Source organism: Chelmon rostratus, chromosome 21 (genome assembly GCF_017976325.1).
Source record: "Chelmon rostratus isolate fCheRos1 chromosome 21, fCheRos1.pri, whole genome shotgun sequence".
Lineage (NCBI taxonomy): Eukaryota > Metazoa > Chordata > Actinopteri > Chaetodontiformes > Chaetodontidae > Chelmon > Chelmon rostratus.
In genome coordinates this window covers 16365155-16386877 of record NC_055678.1, presented here as the reverse complement: position 1 = coordinate 16386877, position 21723 = coordinate 16365155, and the positions used below count along the sequence as shown (strand labels likewise).

At 45.0% G+C, this 21723-nt stretch overlaps 1 protein-coding gene across 1 annotated transcript; it reads left to right on the top strand.

Moving 5' to 3' along the window:
* Positions 1-91: 91 nt before the first annotated feature.
* usp22 (ubiquitin specific peptidase 22) lies at positions 92-20553 on the top strand. The gene is made up of 13 exons (XM_041962563.1): positions 92-543; positions 7185-7317; positions 11245-11358; positions 11496-11597; positions 14120-14286; positions 14397-14544; positions 14884-14986; positions 17909-18067; positions 18424-18550; positions 18636-18727; positions 19126-19188; positions 19477-19626; positions 19777-20553. The coding sequence occupies exons 1-13, from the start codon at positions 424-426 to the stop codon at positions 19817-19819; spliced, it is 1521 nt and encodes a 506-aa protein (XP_041818497.1). The 5' UTR covers positions 92-423; the 3' UTR covers positions 19820-20553.
* The last annotated feature ends 1170 nt before the right edge of the window (positions 20554-21723 follow it).

Sequence of the window (21723 nt, the reverse complement as noted above, 5' to 3'; positions counted from 1 at the left end):
GCATACGCCAATCATGCGCAGCACTGGCTCCTCATTGGTCCACCGATTTGAATGAGGTGGGTCTTTACGACACTCACCATGTAAGCTACTGTTGAAATTCCAGTGCTAACCAAGTTTAGCCAGCTTGCTAACATGTAATTTAGCGTATGTTAAGAAGTGCATATACAGAGCTGTTCAGGATTTAAATGCATACATAATATTTAATGTCCAATAGAGGAATATTGGAAAAATCGCCTTGATGTTTGCTACTGCGCGTGTCTCCGTTACTGCAACCAGGACATGTCCAGTTAGCCAGAGCGCAGCAATCGGTGGTTAACGAACCTGGCAAGCTAACCAGCCAACCCGTTTGGACGGGGTCTGTGTTGAGGGATTTGAACAGGTTTCACCGCCGAGAGGACAGTAAAGCCGGATGCTGTGACTACCATGAGTCCCGCAGGCTGCCCCCATGTCAACAGCTTCAAAGTGGACAACTGGAAGCAGAACCTGAGGGTCATCTATCAGTGTTTCGTGTGGAGTGGCTCAGCCGAGACCAGAAAACGCAAGGTAACAAATGACAGAGGGGAACGAGTGTTTAGAAGGGACTCTATCATACGACGGAGTGTGTATGCGCGCGCGTTTGCTTATGTGTGAACTGCGGTCGCGTGCGTGGACAGTCCCCCGCCCTTCTTTAACAACACAAACATCCGACACACACACGCACACAGCCTGTATGCCAAACTACTGTTTGCTCTTAGTCAAATTCTATCAGTACTAGTTTTTCCTCGGGACCGGGCTCGAACCAGCCTAAATGCCCACCCCAACACCTGACAGCTCGCCGCAGCTTCAAAACTGCCCAAACTGAAGCAAACTAGCAGCCAGTTAACCCCGCACAGCCGAGCGTTAGCCTGCTTCAAAGACAGACGCCGCATAATAGATCAGAAAGCTGATGTGCATCTGTTTGCATTGGCACTGCGCCTGCAGTGGCTCTACTTCCTCCCACCAGCAGACCGCAGGCCAGCGTTACACGGTGGTATTTCCTCGCTTTGGTGGGGGCATTAATTGATTTAAAATCAACAAAGCAGTGATGAATCTTTCCCCGCAGCCAATTATCCTGCAAACGCCAAGCCACGATACCAGAGGTGCATCATCGCCATCTCTGCACTGCATGGCAGTATCTACAAGGTTCAGCGGGAAAAGCGGTGTCTCTCATTGAGCCATGTTGATTGTAAGGATTCACATGACGCGAGTGTAGAGCAGATGTGCACAATAGTAGCGTGGAGTGCTTGCATCTGCAGTGTGCTTGTTTGTGCTTGGCTGCGTGCATCCTGCACTTGAATGTGCTCTGGGACAGCCCCTTGTCCCCTGTCATCTGCTGGGGATCAGCGGGAGCTGGTAGTCCAGGACGCGTGTTGACTGAAATGAATGGTGTAAATGTTTGCAGGGTCTTTTCCTGCCGTAGTTGCCCTTGCCCCCACCCTACCCTGAAGAGCAGACAAGGCTGGCAGGAGGGCTCACATCCCTACTGCGCATCACCTCCCTGTGGCACTACATTATTATTGATCGTGGCTTCAGTTACACACATATCAGACGACTCCTCTGTTATTCACCCTCCACTCCATGCTGACTGCGTCAGCCTCAGATGGTCACAATCAACATTCAGTCTGCATCAAACAGTCCACTGACCTTCTGACGCGGACTGAATTTTAAGCATTCACTCACCTTGAGTATTCAGAGGCTCCACACTTTGATTGGCGACACTGTCAATCACAAAAGTGTCTTAATCACATCTGAATGACAGGTGCATTGGATTTTATCAGTCCACCACCGCAAAACAAACTTATTTTTCCCAAGACACGGCAATGAAGATCGATGACTGGAGCCTTGTAGCATGATGCATTTCCTTTTCTTCGTGTTATAACATTTAATTACGCCACAGGTAAATTCCTAATTGCCCGTCTATATGTTTTATTTACAAACTAGAAGGGCAGTTGGACAGCGCAGACCTCTGCTGAGGCCAGTAGTCCACTCTTGCATGATATGCAAATCTGAAAGCGCCACAGCTATATATATCTGAATATTTTTCCAAAACTTGTTGTGCCCAGCTGAAGCCTCATAAACTCAGCTGTGCATTTATTATGTACTTTGAATTGAATGTGTTTCACATGCTTGACAAACATTCGTGAAAACCAGAAATTACGTTTCCGTATCGGCACCTTGGTTAATCAAGAAAGTAGTAGTCGTAGTTCCAATTGAGGCTTTCTGTGTGAAGTTTGAGCAGCTACATGTGTCGGCTACCCCAAAGAATTACCGGTACCCATGAATGTGAATGAATGATTGTGACACGGAGGCATCATACAATTGGCCTTTTTGGTCACTGTTCAATTTAACCACTATCTAAAGGATTTTAAGGTGTATGACATCTGTTCCACCATGGCCAAGTGCCCGATCTTGCAATAAAAGTGAACATGATTCAGATCTGCGCCAAAATGTGATAGGCTCTTCTTCGGCCCATCCCACACCCTCCCACCGTGTTTCATGAAAACCAGCCAGAAGTTTTCCTGCTGACAAATCGAACCACCCAGTTCATGACCTTCTTGGCGGAGGTAATAATCATACTTAATCAGCCAGGATGAGCTTTACATGTGTATATGTGTGCACCAAGCCACCAAAAAAATAAGACCAAAGACCTGCTAAATCATGTGAGTCAGTCCTATTCAGACTCTTGAGCTTAGTGCCAGAATCAACAGTACATTTCTCAGTCCACTGAGGCTCTCTGTTGTTAGCTCCTCCATTCAGTTCAGCAACACAATCATTGTGGAAAGTGAATTTTGTTGTTGTTCCTCTTTTTTAAAGTGACTTCATTCCCATTTCCCTACAGTTGTTTTCTTATTTTTTTGCAAGGAATACACAGTATTTGCTGTAACCTCTCTTTTGGAGGGAATAGTCCTTTAAACCACCTCTCCAGACATCTACGCTCGATGCAGGGCTTTCCCGTCAATGGATGAGACAGATGTTGCGCTTGGCTCGCAGTGTGGTAATGTCCTTGCTAACACTTCTTACCAGGATCTTTCCAGCCCATTACCCTCTCCTGCGCTTCCCCCGGCTCGTCACGAACATGGCAGCGCTCGGAGAAATATGACATGAGCAGAGCTCGGGGTGTTCTCTGGGTGTTGGGAACAAAGCCTCTCTGAGCGTGTGGCCTCTTAGTCTGCACAAGGCCGTTGTGCTAAAGCGGAACTGCTGCACGTCCATGGCTTCCCCATACGTGTGCTCAGACACCTGCTGGCATGACAGCAGAGGATGTGAGCATGTGTTGACAAGCGGGCAGACACAAATTCCTACGTGAATACAATGTTCTCAGGGACCAGAAAAATACACATGCGTACTGTACCACTGACAGTTGGAGGGATGAGTGAGGAGGGATTGTTGCATATTGATGCCTTTTCATAATTCATGTGCTGTCTAAGCACTAATGCACAGAGGGGTGTGTGTGACTGGAATAAGAATCAGCGTTTTTGGTTGTCTTATTTTTCCGTTTTGTACCGGCTATGTCTATGTTTGGGCTGGTATGCCAAGTATATGCAAAAATAATATAGAATTTCTTATCCGTATGCATGACTGGAAAGGTTTTCACCCAAAGGTTTTCTGAGGCGACTCATTGCCAGGTGGTTTTTGTTAGGAGAGAGTCTTCAGAATCATTACATGAATCTGTTTAATGGAATTGACAGGAAAAATGCAGGTCTGATTTCTGGCTGAGAGTTACAAACATGAGAAGATCAGTTTCTTCCCCATGTCTGTCAGTCGAATATGAAGGTACAGCCAGGGGACCATTCGCTTAGCTTAGCACAAGGGCTTCAAAAAGGCTAGTTCTTTGGCGGGGGTACAGATTACACCGACAAGCTCTAATGTGTCAATTTGTGAGCTCAGGTGTGCAGATACCCCCCCCCCCTCCGAATAGAACTGTCTGTAAATCACCAATTATCTAATTTCTATTCAATATAACCAGGTTTTGGATTGTTGGTCGCACACAACAAGCTGTGTTGCCATGGGCTCTGGTAAATTTGGATAGCATTCTTCACTATTGTTTGACATTTTGTAGACTAAAGGTTGCAGCAATGATACATCAGATGCTACTGTTGCACCGCCTCTCCGCCCTCTAACCAGGGTATTAACCAACATTAGCTAACAATACACAAATTGTATTGGCACGGGCACCCCGCAATGCAGCAGAACACTGAAATGTTTTGCTCAGTCTCTTTCAAAATGTTCCCTACGCTATTTGTGCTTCACAGCATGTGCTTCACTGACACTTTGATGTCATTTACTTGGGTGTTAGTCATTCTGGAAAGGTTTTTTACTACTGGCAGGAGTTTGACAGCTGGTACAAGTGGACTGGGATTCAGTTCAAGTGACACTACACCCCAGTTCTGACCACTGCAGTCCGCTTTTAGACGGACCAGTGGTCTTATTCCAGTCTCTGTCTGTTCTGCACGTTTATGTTATTTGGAGGGATTTCTTAAGTGATGTTTGAAGGTGTGTGGGCATCTATTGGCAGAAATGGAATACACTATTCATCAGTATGTTTTTATTTCTCTGAAAATAAGAAATGTGATCATTGCCTTTAGAATGAGCTCTTTATATCTACAGAGGGAGCAGGCAAACTGTGTCTAGAGAGCGCTTTTTGCATTTTTCGTTTAAGTGCGTGTCACCGTTGGTTCTCCTAGCCACTTCAGTAGGGATGGGGGGTATTTAGTTGGTTGCAACCTCACCACTAGATATCACTAAATCCTACATCTGACCTGTAAGTCAGCAGAACATGTTTTGTTAACACACCAAACCTGAAATTTGACTTTTAAATCAACCTTTTGCGGTGGCATCCAAATAGCCTCTACATTTGAAATATCTTCTCAATTTTTCTGCTTGTGTTTCTTTGTCCCTCTTCTTTGCCCACATCCCTCCTTCCAACTCCTTTCCTCTCCCTCCTGTCTTTTCTTATTTACCCTTCTCTCTTCTTTCAGGCATTGCTCATTTCTTCTCACCTCCTCATATTCATGCCGGCTCATTGGCATGCCAGCTTCTCATCTGCATGCGTTTGAACTGCAGCTATCAAGCCCTCATCCACAGTCATGCGCCCCTCCCTCGTCTTTGCAACGTGACTATCAAGCAGAATATGTAGAACCGTATTAATCATTAACAATCATACATGATATGTGTGTGTTTGTGTGTGTGTGTAAACATGTAGGAGGCCTTTTTTTGGCCTATGTTCAGTAACTTAAAGACAAAGTCTCAAGCAGTGTGTCTCTCTCCAGACACCCTCTCTCTCACCCTCACACACACACACACACACACACACACAGTCAAGCTTCAATAACTTTAGCAGAAATCACATAGACTTAGATTAATTTCCTGGAGACTTACCCTCACCACAACCGTAACTACAACTTGCCTAACCCTTACCCCTCTTCACCCTGAAATTTAATGATTTACATTCGTCAAGTTATGTTTTGGCCCTGTAAGAAAGGCGAGTCCCCACAATGTGGCTGTGTAAACGCAGCCCGTTCTCATTCCGAGAGCATCAAATACTGATGCTTTGCCACGCCCCGCGACGTCTCATAGAGAGATGCACAAGGTATCCTTAACAGTCTGTATGAGATGCACCGGGCTTTCAACTGAATCCAATGTAAATCCATCTGTGACAATATTAGACCTGCAGAGCAACTGCTCACATTCACACGAAGCCTTCCTGCAACAAAGCCTTTCTAATATAGGGTTGCGGTTGTGAAACGGTTGCAGTTTGGTTAAGTTTAGCCACCAAAACTTCTTGGTTTGAGTTAGTTAGTTAGTTTGACATTTTTGGTTTCGCTGTCGAACGTCTTGCTGGGTGAAAGTCTTGGCCTTGTTGCAATAAATGCCATACATCTTGAAATCCAGTACATGGTCGTGGAGTTCAGCAGTGACAAAACAGCCAATTGTAGAAATATGATGACCGCCACAGTCGTAACAATGCTTTTTTTCACAAATTAAGGTGTGGCTGTGGAAATGTAAAATCTGGTTTGTAGTATGTGAAATATTTTATATTTATATATATTGACATAACTGTAATGTGGGCTGTGCGTGAGATTTGCATATCAAAGGGGGGACTATTGGCCTTGGCAGTGGCTGTGCTCTCCAAGTGCCCTTGTAGTTGAAATAGTGTTGGAAGCCAAAGTTGATGTAGACATGCCAGCAAGGGCCATAACAAACGGTTACATTTCATTACAAAGTTGTTCTTGAGGGACATTTGACATTTTTAAATGTCAAAAACGACCACTTCAGCATTACTTTCCAGCTAGTCGCGTACTTTGTCTGTCCGTCACACAGTGGGGTTATCAGAGCTTTTTAGCTGAAAGCACGGCTGGTGAGAGCCGTGAGACTCAACCAGAAGAGTGAAGACACAGACAAATGAAAACTACGTTTTTATGTTTTGATGCTGTGTCCATGTGTCAGTTGTTCATTTATTTCTTTTTGTATGCATAGTTAAGTTTTCAGTATTTTTATATCAAAATCCCTCTTGTTTTTATCTGTCTGAATTTCAGGGCTTCTACATAAATTCATCCAAGTAAATGTAACGTGGGGCGACTAGCCCACGCCACCCATCGTACAAAACTGATGAACGTTTGCGTCTTGGCCGAGCGGAATCATAGTTGTTTGGATTTTAGTTGACGGGAGGTTTGTTCACAATTCCAAAACAAGTGTGGTTGAGGCCTCATTTCTAAATATCCTATATTTGTTAGGCTATGCCTCCTCTCGATCTGATTCACCTCCACCTCATAACGAGACTCTGCCCACAGAGTTTGGTCGCACTCGGAAATGTGTCCCATGACAGAAAGGACGCTCTAATGTGTGTTTCAGCTTAACTTTAAAGCTGCAGCGTGGAAAAACAAAACGATGAGCTGAGAGGAGCTAAAGCACTCCATAGAGCTGAGGAGAACCACAGAGTTGGGTGATCTTCTGTGTGTATTCATTACCAGCGAGACAGTCATGTGATCCATTGTTAACATAAGAATATCAGTAAGTGCAGCTTTAATCTGAGCTGCTTTTTCCTATTCCTTCCTTTATGTATTTCCTAAAATTAGTTTGATGGAATCTACTGATTTTGCAAATGTGTGTCATCATGTCCTCATCTCTGAGTTCATGCCTTTCCTCTGCCCCCTCTCCTCCTCTAGGCCAAGTCATGTATCTGCCACATGTGCGGCGCCCACCTCAACAGACTCCACTCCTGCCTCTACTGCGTCTTCTTCGCCTGCTTTGCCAAAAAACACATCCACGAGCATGCCAAGAGCAAAAGGCATAACCTAGGTATGGCACACACACACACACACACACACACACACACACACACACACACACACACTCTTTGTCTTTCACACAGGGATTCAGAGTGTAGTTGGAGCAGGTTTGTTTTGAGGCTTCTGTTATGCACAGGGTGCCACACCAGGCATCCAGACCCTCAATGAGCCCCTTTCGCTCGGTCCCTGCCTCCTAAACAGGCACACTCACACTATATACATCACGCACACAAACACACCCACAAACAACACACACACACAAACACACCCCCACACACACGTGCCGTCAGTAATGCTTAAAACATGCGTAAAACAAAGGCTGCTAAAAGGGGTAATTATACAGCTGAGTGGATAATGAAGACGTAGCCTGGTGTGATTGCATAAAGCGCTGACAGTTCATAAACACAGGAGTGTGTGTGTGTGTTCGTGTGTCTGTATTCAAGGCCGGCTGTGAGTTACTTATATATATTTGACTGTGACACAGTTGTGCTTTTGTGATGCATTTAATCAAGCAATATAATTGAGAGCGACACAGAGAGGTATTACGCAACCTGGTGCAACATGATTGTAACGCAGTCTAAAATGCTTGGCCTCATGGGGGATTTGAATGTCACCTGTGTATTTGGCCTCATGTAGCCCATTAGAGGGAATGTATGCATTAGTGAACTTGCTAATGAACAGGGACCGAGGTCTTTCTTGGTGGCTGATTAAAATTAAGCGCCTAAGAATCTACTTTATTTGGTGCGCCACCCTGTTTTACAATCAGCTTCCTTCAAAACAGTCAGGGGTGTGTGTGTTTATTGGGTAGGACACGAACAGGAGATTTGCCTCTGCCTTGTTTTGACAGGATTATTATTCCAGGTCATCGAAGGTAACCTGAAACATTGCACATCAGTGATTCCAGCGATTATCTGTGTCACATTTGTTTAAATATTCTTCCTTCGAAAACGACTGAGATGGCTTCTATTTTCAGAAATGCAACAACAGCACCGTGTTCCTCACCACAGCTCGCACGGAGGCCGCTTTGTTTGGCGAGCGCTCGTAGTGACAAATGGGAAAGTTGTATTTCACTTCACTGAATTAGATATTTGCATCAAACAGACACAATCTGGATGGCTCCAGATTCGAACAAAGACGTGGGTGTTCGCTGAACACTAAGAACAGTTGGCTGTTTTTCCCCATCCATGCTACTCCCACAGAGACACACGGCCTGCGATCATCAAAACATCGCACACAAGTGACTGAGTTATTGCAGAGAAAATTGCTGTGTATTACCTGATCCCACCCAGTGAAACAACTGCTAAATGTGGGCTGTCCTGGGCAGAATGCATAGCCTGTGCATCTATACTTTGTGCAAAGAATGGATGATAGTGATGTGGGGATGATTGGCGAGTGAAATGATAATACAGGAGTCTCAGTCAGGTTTTTGTCTGCTCTGTCTGATGCTCCCTGACAAAGAGTCCCTGGGACTCTACCGCTGGAAAGATATCTCTCGGTTGGTGTTTTTAACGATGATGACGAAGAATGTCTTTTAAAATCTTGCTCCACAGCCTCTCATTGGTGTTCAACTGGGCTGAGAAGACCAAAGCACAGTATTTCTGTCATTTAAACACTCAGTGAGCCCTCGTGTCCTTTGTGGATTCATCTGCACTTGTTCTGTATCTCTACTCATTTCTTCCATTTTCTTTTTTTCGCCCCTTTAATTTGTCACCTTTCTTTGTCATGACTTAGCAAGTGTAAGCAAAAGAATCTCCTTTGCGTCACTGTTAGAAATGAGAAAGAGAAACTCATTTTGTTCATTTTTAATTTGCTGAAAGTCATTAATGTCAGCTGGATTTTTTAAAACACATCACAATATGATTCCATCCAAAGTTGGTGAAGAATTCTCTGTCAGCTCTGTTTTGTGCGTTTTTATTGCTGAAATATGCTGTTTCCATATGCAGAAAGGCTTCGTATGGTGCTCTGATACATATTACATTGCCAGATAAAAGAGAACAATAAATCATAAATTATGCATATTAATACTGATTGGTGCTCAGCTCTTTAGGGTTGTCTGCCCATGCTGTTGTAGGCCTGAGCAGTCAAGAATAAAGGGGAGATTGTACCCACCTACATGATGCACAGCAACCTCTAAGTCGAGCTAGACTGATAAATCAGCTGACATTAGCGCACAGAAGGTAGATCGCCATCAGAGTGCATGCCAGCCTTTACTTAACCAGAAACTGCAGTACGAAAGTGCCAAGAGCGGCACCATCATAAAGTTAAGTTTGCTGCAGGTTGAATTCCTACAGTAAAGCTGTCAGAGGAGACACATGCTCTCCATGGAGGTCAGATTACTGGCACACACTCAAACCATTTTACCCAGTGACTCTGATTCTGCATCATACAGGACCTCAAGACTTTAAATTGAATTGAGAGATTCCCAAAGATTTCAGTCCATAGGGTTAACACTGCATCCATGAAGCAATGCAGTAGGTGGCAGCCATGTCCCCATGTAACATTTAGCGCCGGGCAGGCTGAAAATGCACAGCACACAGCTTTGGAACGCGGGCATTGAATTTGAGGTTGAAGGTGCGGAGAGATGTGCTGTGCAGACATTTGCACAACCTTTCATTGTCTGTAACAACACTCAATGAAAAAAACCTCAGAGACGATACTGAAAACAGCATATTATCTTCAACACAAAGCGTCATCCTGTTAGACTTACTTAATGCTGCGATACCAGCTCTACACCCTTTTTCTTTTATTCTCCACACAATACAATTGGGCTGTCCGAGCTGCGAGTGAAGCACGTTACACCAACAGTGTTCGGAGGAGAGCGGTGCTGCGGCAAAGACGCTCAGGGTATCCATGACAAAGGCTGGCTTTGGCAGATGTTGAGCATCTGCCAGTTTGTTTTTATGAAGCCTCCTTTGCTGTGCATTATCACTCAGCCCAGGAAGACCCCCCTCTGGTGTGTGTGTGTAATTAGGTTAGCCGCTAAATCAAATGCTGCAAAAAATAGTGAGAAGCAGACTAATACAGAGGGAGGGAAAAGATCTCAGCAGACTGGTGAGGAGGTAATTAAGGCATCTTTAACCAACCCTGTGGAATTAGCCTCCATTAAAAGCCCCGGCCTCTCCTCCTCCTCCTCCTCCTCCTCCTCCTCCTCCTCCTCCTCCTCCTCCCTGCTGTTCCTCCTCCTTTCTTTTTTGCCGTCCCATCTCTTTCATCCAACAGTTTTATGGATTTGCGCAGTGATTTGGTCAGTGCTGTTTGCAGCCTGGTATTGGGCCCATCTCATGCTCCATCTTCATCTCTTTTGCCCTCCCCTTGTTCCCTTGGTTACCTGACGACCCTCTGGATATTCACAATTGTAAAAGCTTTTCATCTAATTGCACGTGTACCATCAGCACCGCCTTCTTGCTGCCTTTTTTCCCCCTCCCCTCTTAATTCAGTCAAGTTCTGTACTTCCTTCCTTCCCTAGCTCCCTCCCTTCCTCCTTCCTGTCCTTCTCCCGCTTTTTTGCTGCAGAGGATGACAGCCTGGAGAAGCCGACAGGCAGGTTGTCATGGCAACAGCAAACAGGTAGCTGCAGGGTACAGAGCAGGTGAGGAGAGAAGGGAGAGAGGGTTTTCAAACGTTTAAGTGAGTGCGCCTCCCTCCATCCTCCTCACCTTTTGACTTGTCACTGTTCTCTATCTCTCGTGGAGTCTCTCCATCATTCCAGGGTGGTGTTAAGAGATGGCTGATATGTCAGCAGATAAGCCCAGCTGCCTGGCATCGCAGCACCATGGCAACGTGGCTTGACGAGACAAAGACTGAGTGATGGAGCGGTTAGCAGTTCACACCGCTTGCAGCGATGCATAGGCCTTTCTCACCCTCTGACTAACAGATAAACTGTCCCTGAATAAGAATAAAACGGCTTCCTCATGCATTGTGTTCTTTTTCTTTCCAGCTATTGACCTGCTGTACGGAGGAATTTACTGTTTTATGTGCCAAGACTACATTTATGACAAAGACATGGAACAGATTGCCAAAGAGGAACAGAGGAAAGCCTGGAAAATGCAAGGTATTAATTATACCACACAGTGCAGCATCACACCATGCCAGAGTTTCAGGATGTCTCCAATGGGTGTTACTGAGTGCAACAGCTCTCAGTCTAAGGGTTAAAGTGTGTGTGTCTGTGTCTGTGTGTGTGTGTTCCAGGCATAGGGGAGAAATACTCAACATGGGAGCCCACCAAGAGGGAGCTGGAGTTGCTCCGCCACAACCCCAAGAGGAGGAGAATCACCTCCAACTGTACTATTGGTCAGTATCTCTTTGTGTCTTTTGCACAGACACACACACACGCACGTGTTAGAAAGGATAACTGTGTAGATGCAAAGAGCTGGATGTCAGCTCAGGTTCATAGAGGGGGACAGACTGGAGCTCAGAGGGAATAGCAGAATGTCAGCTGCAGCTGGGTTGATCTCGTGGTGCTGCTATATTGTTGGAAGTTCTTGCTTTATCTCTGCTTTTCCTACAGAACTTATTTAAGATTGTCAAATAACAGGACATGCAGCATCAAACTGTATGTGTGGATAGGTGGTATCATGGTGAAGTCAGGTCAGATCTCAAAATGCAGAGAGTTGAGTCACTTTCTAATTATTATTGTTCTTATAAAACTTAACCCATCACAACAGTAAGTGCAGGACAGACAGGGCAACATTTAGCACAACACGCTAATAAAACATCATACAAATGAAAGTACCCTAAATATAAAGAGGTTCAGGATTTGACTTTTGATTTGATTTGATTAAAATATGCAGAAGTCCCCAAAACATTGCCAAAGAAAACCAGAATATAAAAACAAAATTTGACCACAGTCAAGTAGCATCATGAAACCATTGTGCCGAGATATGTGAAGTCTCACATTTTCTCCTGGTTTCTAAGGAAGAGACAATTGATACTTAGTAACTGTGATCCATACAAAAAACACGTCCACCAACACTGAACATGATTTTTTACAAATCGCTCACTGGATGCGCCAAAATGTCCTTCAGTTAAGCAAAGGAAAACTGAGACGGTTGTTTTTCGAGTCAAAGACTGAAAGTCAGCGCTCCCTTTCAGCTGCTCACGTTCAAGACCACAAACAAGACCAGAGGCTTTGAGGCAGTTACGGACTCAGACATGAATTTTAACATCCACAATAAGACAGTTTCAAAATCAGTCAACTATCACCTTAAGAATCTATCAAGAATTAAACAATTTATGTCTCAGCAGGATTTAGTGGAACGCCGTCTTCACAGCTCTCAGGAGAAAGTGGATCAGACAGCTGCAACAGGAGAGACCACATCAGTCCAGTTCAGATTGTTACTGGCCTCCTGTTTGTCCAAGAGCTGACTTAAAAATACTGCTAATGGTTTATAAAGGGCTGAACGGTTTATTTCTGATCTGTTGCTACGTTATTAAGCACCCAGAGCTCTCAGGTAGTCTGACACAGCCCTGCTCACTGTTCCCAGAGTCGAAACTAAACATGGAGAAGCAGCACATACTGGGAACAGTACTCCCAGAAAACGTGAGGTCAGAAAAGCTCAAGGAAAGTCTCAAACTCAAAAAAGCCTTAAGTCCTGAACTGTTTGCCGCTGCATTTTATTACAATAACATCTTAGACTACGTATCTTGCACCGCACACATTTTTGTCCTACTTTTTAATCTATTTCCTCCTTTTTATCTTTTGTTTTATCTTACTCTTTCAAATCCCATTTGAATGTTTCTTGTCCTGATGCCTTTGCCTTACCTAAGACTCTTAGCTAGAGCACTTTTTGTCTTATTGTTGAAAACAGTCTGAACTGTAAACGAAGAAATTCTCAAGCACACTAGCATGACAAAAATGTAGCCGACAGCAATTTGGATGAGTAGAAAAATAACTTATGTCGCTTATTAAGCTTCAAAATTGGAGAATTTGCTGGTCTTCTCTACTTTCTATCATTGTCCATTTGAGATTAGTTGGACAGGCAGAAACACAAGTCATGTTCGACACCGGGAACGATTCGTGATCTTGTGATTTTTCTGAAGCATTAATTGGTGGAAGTTATTAGTCGCAGCCCTATTTCACACTGAGATCATGGTCAGCACTGACATCCTACGCGATGACAGACTGCACTTGGCTGTGATCGCCGGTCAGTCTTGCAGGTAGAAGCGGGCAGACCTATTGTCTGGAGGGAAGAGCAGCAGAATAGATTTGCAGCAGCAGGAAATATTAGAATGAAGCAGCGTTGGGCTTTGGCAGCGCGTGGGACCGAGGAGAGCTGCCATACGTTTAACACCTCGTAGCAGCCCGCAGGAATCTGCTCTCGCATCATTAACATCCCTGGCACTGTCTTAGGTGAGGGGAAATTACAGGCCTGGCTGCTCATCTGTGAGAACACTACCTTCCTCCCTCCTCCTCCTCCTCCTCTGTCCTCTTCGCTTTCCAGACTGTCCATCCTCCTTCTCTCCTGCTTTAGTGTGTGTTTGTGTGTGTGTGTTTGTGTGGTTTGGTCTGCTGTAATCTGACAAGGGTTTCCCTGCGTGCAGTCCAACGTTGCCTCAGGGACATCCATGTATGACTGTGTGTGTGCGTGTGTGAGTGCGTGTGCACGTGTGTGTGTGTGTGTGTGTGTGTGTGTGGCGTTAGCAGCACTGCAGTTTCCTTGCCCCCACTGCAGCAGCCAAGAAAAATGATCTGGCTCTCTTCAGTTCTTTCTCTCCGTCCTCCCTTTTTCCTTCCATCCTCCCTCCACCTATTCTCTCTCTTTGTCTCCTCGCCATCGACCTGCATCTCATTTTTCTCCCCCCTCGATCCTCAGGCCTGCGAGGTCTGATAAACCTGGGCAACACATGCTTCATGAACTGCATCGTCCAGGCGCTGACGCACACCCCGCTGCTGCGCGACTTCTTCCTGTCCGACCGACACAAATGCGAGATGCAGAGCAACTCCTGTTTAGTGTGTGAGATGTCCCAACTCTTCCAGGAGGTAATCGTCTTTTTTTTTTGGTTTTGTTTGTTTTTTAATAAGAATTAAAGCACCATAAGTCAACCCACAGAAGGGGTTTCTCTCTCACACGCGCACCTCACCCTCTCCAGTTCTACTCAGGCCATCGGTCGCCACACATCCCCTTCCGTCTTCTCCATCTGGTGTGGACTCACGCCCGTCACCTGGCCGGCTACGAGCAGCAGGACGCCCACGAGTTCCTCATCGCAGCTCTGGACGTGCTGCACAGACACTGCAAAGGTTAGACGCGGACGATATAACGAGAAAAAGAACCGAACACCAAAAACTGGGAGAGACAGATGTTAAGGAGGCAGGGAAAAAGCAAGAAAAATGACAGAGAAAGGAGGCTTTTAGCTGAGTGTAGGAGTGACAGGAGGAGAGGCTGGGTTGGGATGAGTGGAGATGAGAAGAGGAGAGCGAGAGAGATGCACCGGCTGACGGAGAGATGGAGAGACACAGTACTGATCTCTGTTGGATCTCTGTGTCTCTCTCTGCAGCTCATAAGCAGAGGGGCTGGCTGTGAAGTTACACAGCATTGCTTTTAGTGACTGTGTGTGTGTGTTTTTTCTTTACGCGCAGACGACAACGGGAAGAAAGCCAACAACCCCAACCACTGTAACTGCATCATCGACCAAATCTTCACAGGGGGCCTGCAGTCTGACGTCACCTGTCAAGTCTGCCAGTAAGTGTGATCGTGGGTGAGGTTTTTCCAGGAGAAAAACACAACACAAAAAGCCTTTTAGGCCTAACTGTAGATGGCCTGATAGAACAAAGCCACGAACTACACTGCTGCCTTGTCCTCCAGTCCAGGTCCATTATGTTACCGTGTGCCTGTCTCGACCAAAAAAAATCACACACTACATTTGTCTTTCACCATCCCGGATTAGAACTGCGTAACTCCCTGCCCTGAGGTGACCCTCCTGCCTCTATCATTCACACAGTGCACCATCAGTCTCTCACACACACACACACACACACACACACACACACACGCACGCACTGAAGCCCCACACTGCAGCAACAGGAAACCCTTTCATGGCTCACGGCAGCTCTGTAGCTCCACCTTGTGGTGGTTGAAGAAAGTGTGGGGTCTTCGTGCTCTGAGATGCGTTTTTCATTGACGGCATTCAGGAATTTACAGTAGCTGATGCACTGCAGTGGATATGGAACCATGATCTACCTGCTTCACTTTATAAAGCATAACCTTGATGAGCAGTTAGAAGGACTGAAATCCTTTTCAAGCTTATTCTAAGGGAATGAAACAAGTCTTATTTTCAGGGGATTATACACTGATGAAAACGTTCGTATGAATATAATATTCCATTTATGCCACTTAAATCCTACACACTGGATCTATGATATTATATAACATATTGGATTAATAATATCAATGCAGTCACCTGTAAGCACTGTTTTAATGTTGTAGCCGGACACTTTGGAGCTCATTTTAATTATTTGTTATGATGCAAAAGCGTTCTCCATCTCACAAAATCATGATTAATTAGTTATTCCAATAAAAGTTCCTTTAAAAATCAACTTGCATCAAGAAGTTTGGAGAAAAAGTGAGAGAATCTTGAAAGAATACACAATAAGGGACTGCTTCTTTCGAATAAATTAAATGATGAAAGCAGGTGATTTCTGTTAAAGATATCTTACCACAGTGGTGGATTATTCCAATTGCTCTCAGAAAATCAGACTTTCAGAGCACAAATAGAGTAAATGGAGACTAAAAATGTTGTGGAGCAGCAGTGTCAATAACATAAACTGGAGTATAAGAGACTACCTGAAAAAATGTACTAGCATCCAGTGTTTCTTTTCCAGGTTCACCTGAAATGATTTAGCAGCCCACCTTCAAGTTACCTTGAGTAGATAGAGGAGTAGTGATGCAGTTTCTCTCTGAGTTGGGTTTGCTTGGCCACATGAAAACACAGTGTGCCCCTTAAATCTAAAAGCAAGTGATTCAGGCCGGCTGAAAGAAGCAGTGTGGTTTGCCTTAGAGTCTAAAATGGGATGATTGGTGAGAGAAATAAGCAGGAAACTATGAAACAGTTATCAAAAGAATTTTGAAGCATCCTTTGAAATAATTCTTTATTATTGCAGCTGAGGAGCACAAACTGGGATTCTAACGCTCTGTGTTTGTCCATATCAGAAGAAAGTTTTTTTTTTTTTCCCAGACCATATTTCTAAAGGAAATCCATCTTACGATTTATTCACTTGACGTTCCCCATTTAAAATGCAAGCCTAACACGGTGCCGACTCGTCCATCGCTTTTGATCAAAGAAAACGGATCGCAGACATTCTTCAAAGCACTGAGCAACTGATACCACACTGCTCACCATTTATGGACAATAATAAGAATTTAGGTCAACTGGCCAGTATTCACAGAGTCAGTCCAACTCAAGGCCTCTTTTCCTGCACCGGGAAATTAGCTCGAACTCTCCCTTCTGTGGCTAATGTGAAGCTAGTTGACGTCGTTAACAAGTTTTATATTGAATGATTGTGTCATGTTGCGGTAAAGTACATTCCTTGAAGCAGCTGCAGCTACTAAGGACCTTTTTTTCTCTGTACACTCTCAACAAACTAATAAGCATGTTCTAATTTCATGGGGAGATTCTCCAGTTTTTGAATCGAACCACTTGTTTGTCCTCTACATAACCTGTAAAAGTAGCTGTTTGAAAGTTTTAGAAAATGTTTTTCAAAACCATGGTAACAAAGTGCTTCACATTTATAAAAAGTAGAATAGTCAAAACGTGAGGAGACAAAACATGGAGGAAGAAAAGACACTGCAAATAGCTTGTCAATGTGTCTTAACTGAACAACTGGAACTGTGCTAACTGCTAACTGTGGGGACCAGACACAAGCAAGAAAGTTGTGCGTTTGAGCCCCCCTGCAGGATGAGGATTTTTGCAATACTTTGCATGCTCTCCTTGCACCTATGTGGGGTTCATCCGCTCCAGGTTTCCTCCCACACGCAGTAGAGGTGATTTAGAGACTTTGAATTGCCTGGATGTGTGAATGTGGGTGTTAATGTAGTTGTTTGTGGCAGGCTGGCAACCTGCCCAGCACGCACCCCACCTCTCGCACCCAACGTGAGCTGGAACAGACTCCAACCCCCCGCGAGCCCAACGCGAGATAAGCGATTTAAAGGAATGCTCGTCGGTAGCCAAGGTAGTTCTTCAGAGGAGATCTCCACCCAAATGTTCTCAGGTCGCGAAAGCTATCGGCAGACCTAATTTGTTTTTTACACTTAACTGCCAGCACTAAGCTGCAGCGCTCACGACTGAATGATGCTCAACAGTAGAATTATCTTCACCGCCCAGACAAAGAGGCTTAGCTGCCAACATAAAGAAGTGCAGGGGTCTAAGCCACGGTGCCAAGATGGAGTTGATGCCAGAATTTGTTCTATCTCCCTCTTTTGTCTTCCTCTCACTTCTATGTCTGCCTGAATAAAGGAAAATTACAAAGTGCAGTGTCTCACTGCGCCTCCTGTGAAGTGGGTAATAGACTGGGAGATGCAAAAATCAACACACAGCAACTCCTCCAAACTATATAAGATGTCTGATGGACTCAGCATCTCGCACGTGTCTGTCTGTCTTCCTCCTAGCGGTGTTTCTACGACCATAGACCCGTTCTGGGATATCAGCCTGGACCTGCCCGGCTCCTCCACCCCATTCTGGCCCCTCAGCCCCGGAGGAGACGGATCAGCACTCAACGGAGAGAGTCACACCACTGGAGCCACGACACTCACCGACTGTCTGCGCAGGTAACCGGCATTCCAACAACATGTCTTATCTCATTTTTTGATAAATTCCCTCTCAAATCTTCTTTTTCTCTGCCACACGCCTCCAAAACAGAAACAAAAATAAATCCAAATCAAAAATAAACGCATGCATGCACTGACAAACTCAGAGGCACAAGCAATCTAAAGCGGTTCCCAGAATCATCACATCAGAGCCCTTCAGAGAGCAGTGAGTAACACACACACACACATCCACAATGCTCTGAAAACGAATTCCTGTTCTACCCAAATCCACTGGAGCAGAGACGTCAGGGATAAAAGCACACACACACACATAGACACAAACACACGGGCACTAAACCTCATCCCCTCCTGTCTAGGTTCACCAGGCCAGAGCACCTCGGCAGCAGCGCCAAGATCAAGTGCAGCGGTTGCCATAGTTACCAGGAGTCCACCAAGCAGCTGACCATGAAGAAGCTGCCCATCGTGGCCTGCTTTCACCTCAAAGTAAGACTCTGCGGGTGTGGTTTGCTCATTTCAGTCATACTGCTTTATCAGAGCAGAGTCCTGACACTCGTTTCTTTGTTTCCAGAGGTTCGAACATTCAGCCAAACTGCGGCGGAAGATCACAACTTATGTGTCCTTCCCGTTGGAGCTGGACATGACCCCCTTCATGGCCTCCAGGTGAGCACAATCCAAACAGAGACTGGAAGCAGTCGGCTCAAAACAGGAAAAAAAAGAAGTAAGTTGCACAAAGACTGGAAAAAAATGGGAAGCTGGAAGGAAGGCCCGTTTCTGGCCACTTGCTGCATGGCGTTAGCATGCTCGTAGCACTGTGCATCCTGGCTCTCGCTCCTGTGTGCGAGACTGGCTGAACACGAGGGGCTTAAACGCTGGTATACTCTTAAAAATACAGCGATCAAAAGAAAGATGAAGAGCACAAAACAAAGTCACATTGCAGTAAATGCTTCCTTCCTGTTTTGTTGGATATGTAGAGCAAACAATCCTGTTTTTTGTTTTGTTTTTTGTTTTTTTTTCCACTCCAAAGCAAAGTTGGTGACAAAATTCGTTCTGTGTTTCAGTAAAGAGAGCAGGATGAACGGGCAGTACCAGCAGACCGTGGACCCCTTCAACAATGACAATAAGTAAGGCAAACATCTGCCACCTGACAGCACACCTGACAGAATGCATTGTGGGTTTTGTGCAGCAAACGGATCATAGAATTGTGCATTCAATGCACTGCTCTCACCAATTTTCACTCATTTCAGTCGGGAGAGTCCACCACAGAAACATCATGATGTGAATCTATACTGTCTGTATGTTTAAGATGCATTTCTCCTATTTTTCCCAAGCGTATCAGTTGTTTGTAGTTGCAGCACAAGTGCAGTACGTGTGTTCAGCCTCGCTGCAGCATCTCTCCTCCTCCGTTTCAGGTATAGTCTATTTGCAGTGGTGAACCACCAGGGGACGCTAGAGAGCGGCCATTACACCACCTTTATCCGCCAGCACAAGGACCAGTGGTTCAAATGCGACGATGCCATCATCACCAAGGCCAGCATCAAGGACGTCCTGGATAGTGAAGGGTGAGCCACCTCATGCTCAAACTGAATTTAGATGTTTCACATGTAAATACTGGAAATACAGTTTGCCTTTGTGCTCCTAATATCTGTTTGACAGCAACTGTTCCCTTATTAGTGACGCAATCTCACCTCATGCTACTGTTGTCTCCCCAGGTACCTTTTGTTTTACCACAAACAGTTCCTGGAGTACGAGTAGTTCCCTCCATCAGCACCGCCTGCAGGAGGAGACCAGGGATGATGCAAGGATTACAGTAGTTGCATGGGAAAAGGTAACAGAGTGATGAGAGAGGCCTGGAAACAGAAACACAAGCCTACCTGAATCACTCTTAAGTCGCCACTCTCACTCTAACATGGAACAACCCTCACTACATACTAATCGAGCTCCACTGTAATGACATTCAAGGAAGAACTGTGCAGCATAGTGCAGTGCAAGATTCAAAGAAAATGCAAGGAATCTGGAGGGGAGAATTGTACGCGCTCTAGCTGAATATCGCAGGCTTGCAAACGTTTTTCACTTGAATTTAAAGAAAAGTAGAAGGAAGCAGCTGTGATATTCTTCTATGAGACAGAAAGTACTGCAGAATCGGTCTGTACTCCCTACTTTTTTCTTTTCAGAAGGGCAGGAGGTTCTTTTGTACCTTCGTTTTCCCCGGGGAAGGTTTACTTGATCACAAATGCTGTTCTTCACCAAAGTCCTGTTTCATGCTCGCGCAGCTGCATTTCGTGCCACCTGAATGCACTAAGAAGTGGACTCGCAGCCTTCCACAGGGCTTCGGGGCTCCGCTTTAGCGAAGAAAGTGTTTTTATTTTTTTATTTTTTTTCCTTTCGCTAAACTGGCAACTTTCTGGACACAAGCACACCTGTCTGACACAACCACACTCCTCCAAATGACCAAATATTTCATGGATGGAAGTTGTCTTATTATGCATTTTTGCTCAGAATGCAAAGAGTGGTGGTGGGGGGTGGGGGGGGGGTCACCTGACAAACGGTGTTATGAACATTGTACAGAGAGAGACAGTTAATTCCATTCATTACTCGTGACTTTGTAGTTGTCAGATAGTTTTAGGAAACCTTGTCTTTAACAAGGACGAGTACACAAAGGATGTGTTGTCCTCTGCCTCTCATGCTGCTTCCAACAGTCACGGGTGGGGGAAATAAATTACACAGTGAATATATTTTTATACATACTGTAATTAAAAGGTTTGTTTACAGTTTTGCATTCTCCCTAAACTCTCACGTTGTTCGTCTGTGTAACATTGTGCCGTCAATCACACTTTTTGTACACACGAAAGCAAAATAGCGCTGACGACGTTCATGAAAATGCTGCCGTGGCGGCTAAACTTAATTTCGTCTCCTCTGATTTAACTTTGATTTGGCTCCTTTTTTTTTTTTTTTTGCCGCTTTTCTTTTTTTTTTTTTTTTGGCATCACAGAGGCATATTCTCCACATTCATGATTCGTCGTCGTGATGCTGTTTCAGGTAAAAGAAAACGAAAAGGAAAGAGGAGAGCGTAACTCTCTGCGCACTGGGTCGGAAGCTCGATCCTGCAGTGTTAACCGTCGGCCGCATGTTGCTCTAATTCGGTGTGTTTGTGCTGTGAGTGTGTGCGTGTGTGTGCACGTGTATGTGCCCCGGGAGGGGGGGGGGGGGGGGGTGTGTCGTGCGCGTGCGTATGTACCGTATGTTCGTGTACTGAATCAGTACTTGCATTCAGCATGCCGTCTGAGCTGGGTATCACAGTTTGATGGGATTTTTTTTTTTCTCCACATGTTGATGATGTATGTAAAAGTATATATGTACAGTTTGTATGTAAGAGACAAATGGTGAAACCTCAAAGTCGATTTGTTCTTCGATATTGCTGGATCCGGACACGTGGTCGTAATCAGAAGAAACTCGTCTTGACCCGGTCAGTCATTCCTCGCACTCGCACATGTAACTGCTGCAAGAACTGGACACAGTGATTGAAAAGACACTCAAATAAAGAAAAATCTATATCTGTAAACACCTTGTGCCTGTTATTTATGTCCTTGATAGCATGAGTTTGATCTTTGTTGAATTTTCTTCGTGAATGTACGTTAGTTGCAAATATTTCAGAGTGC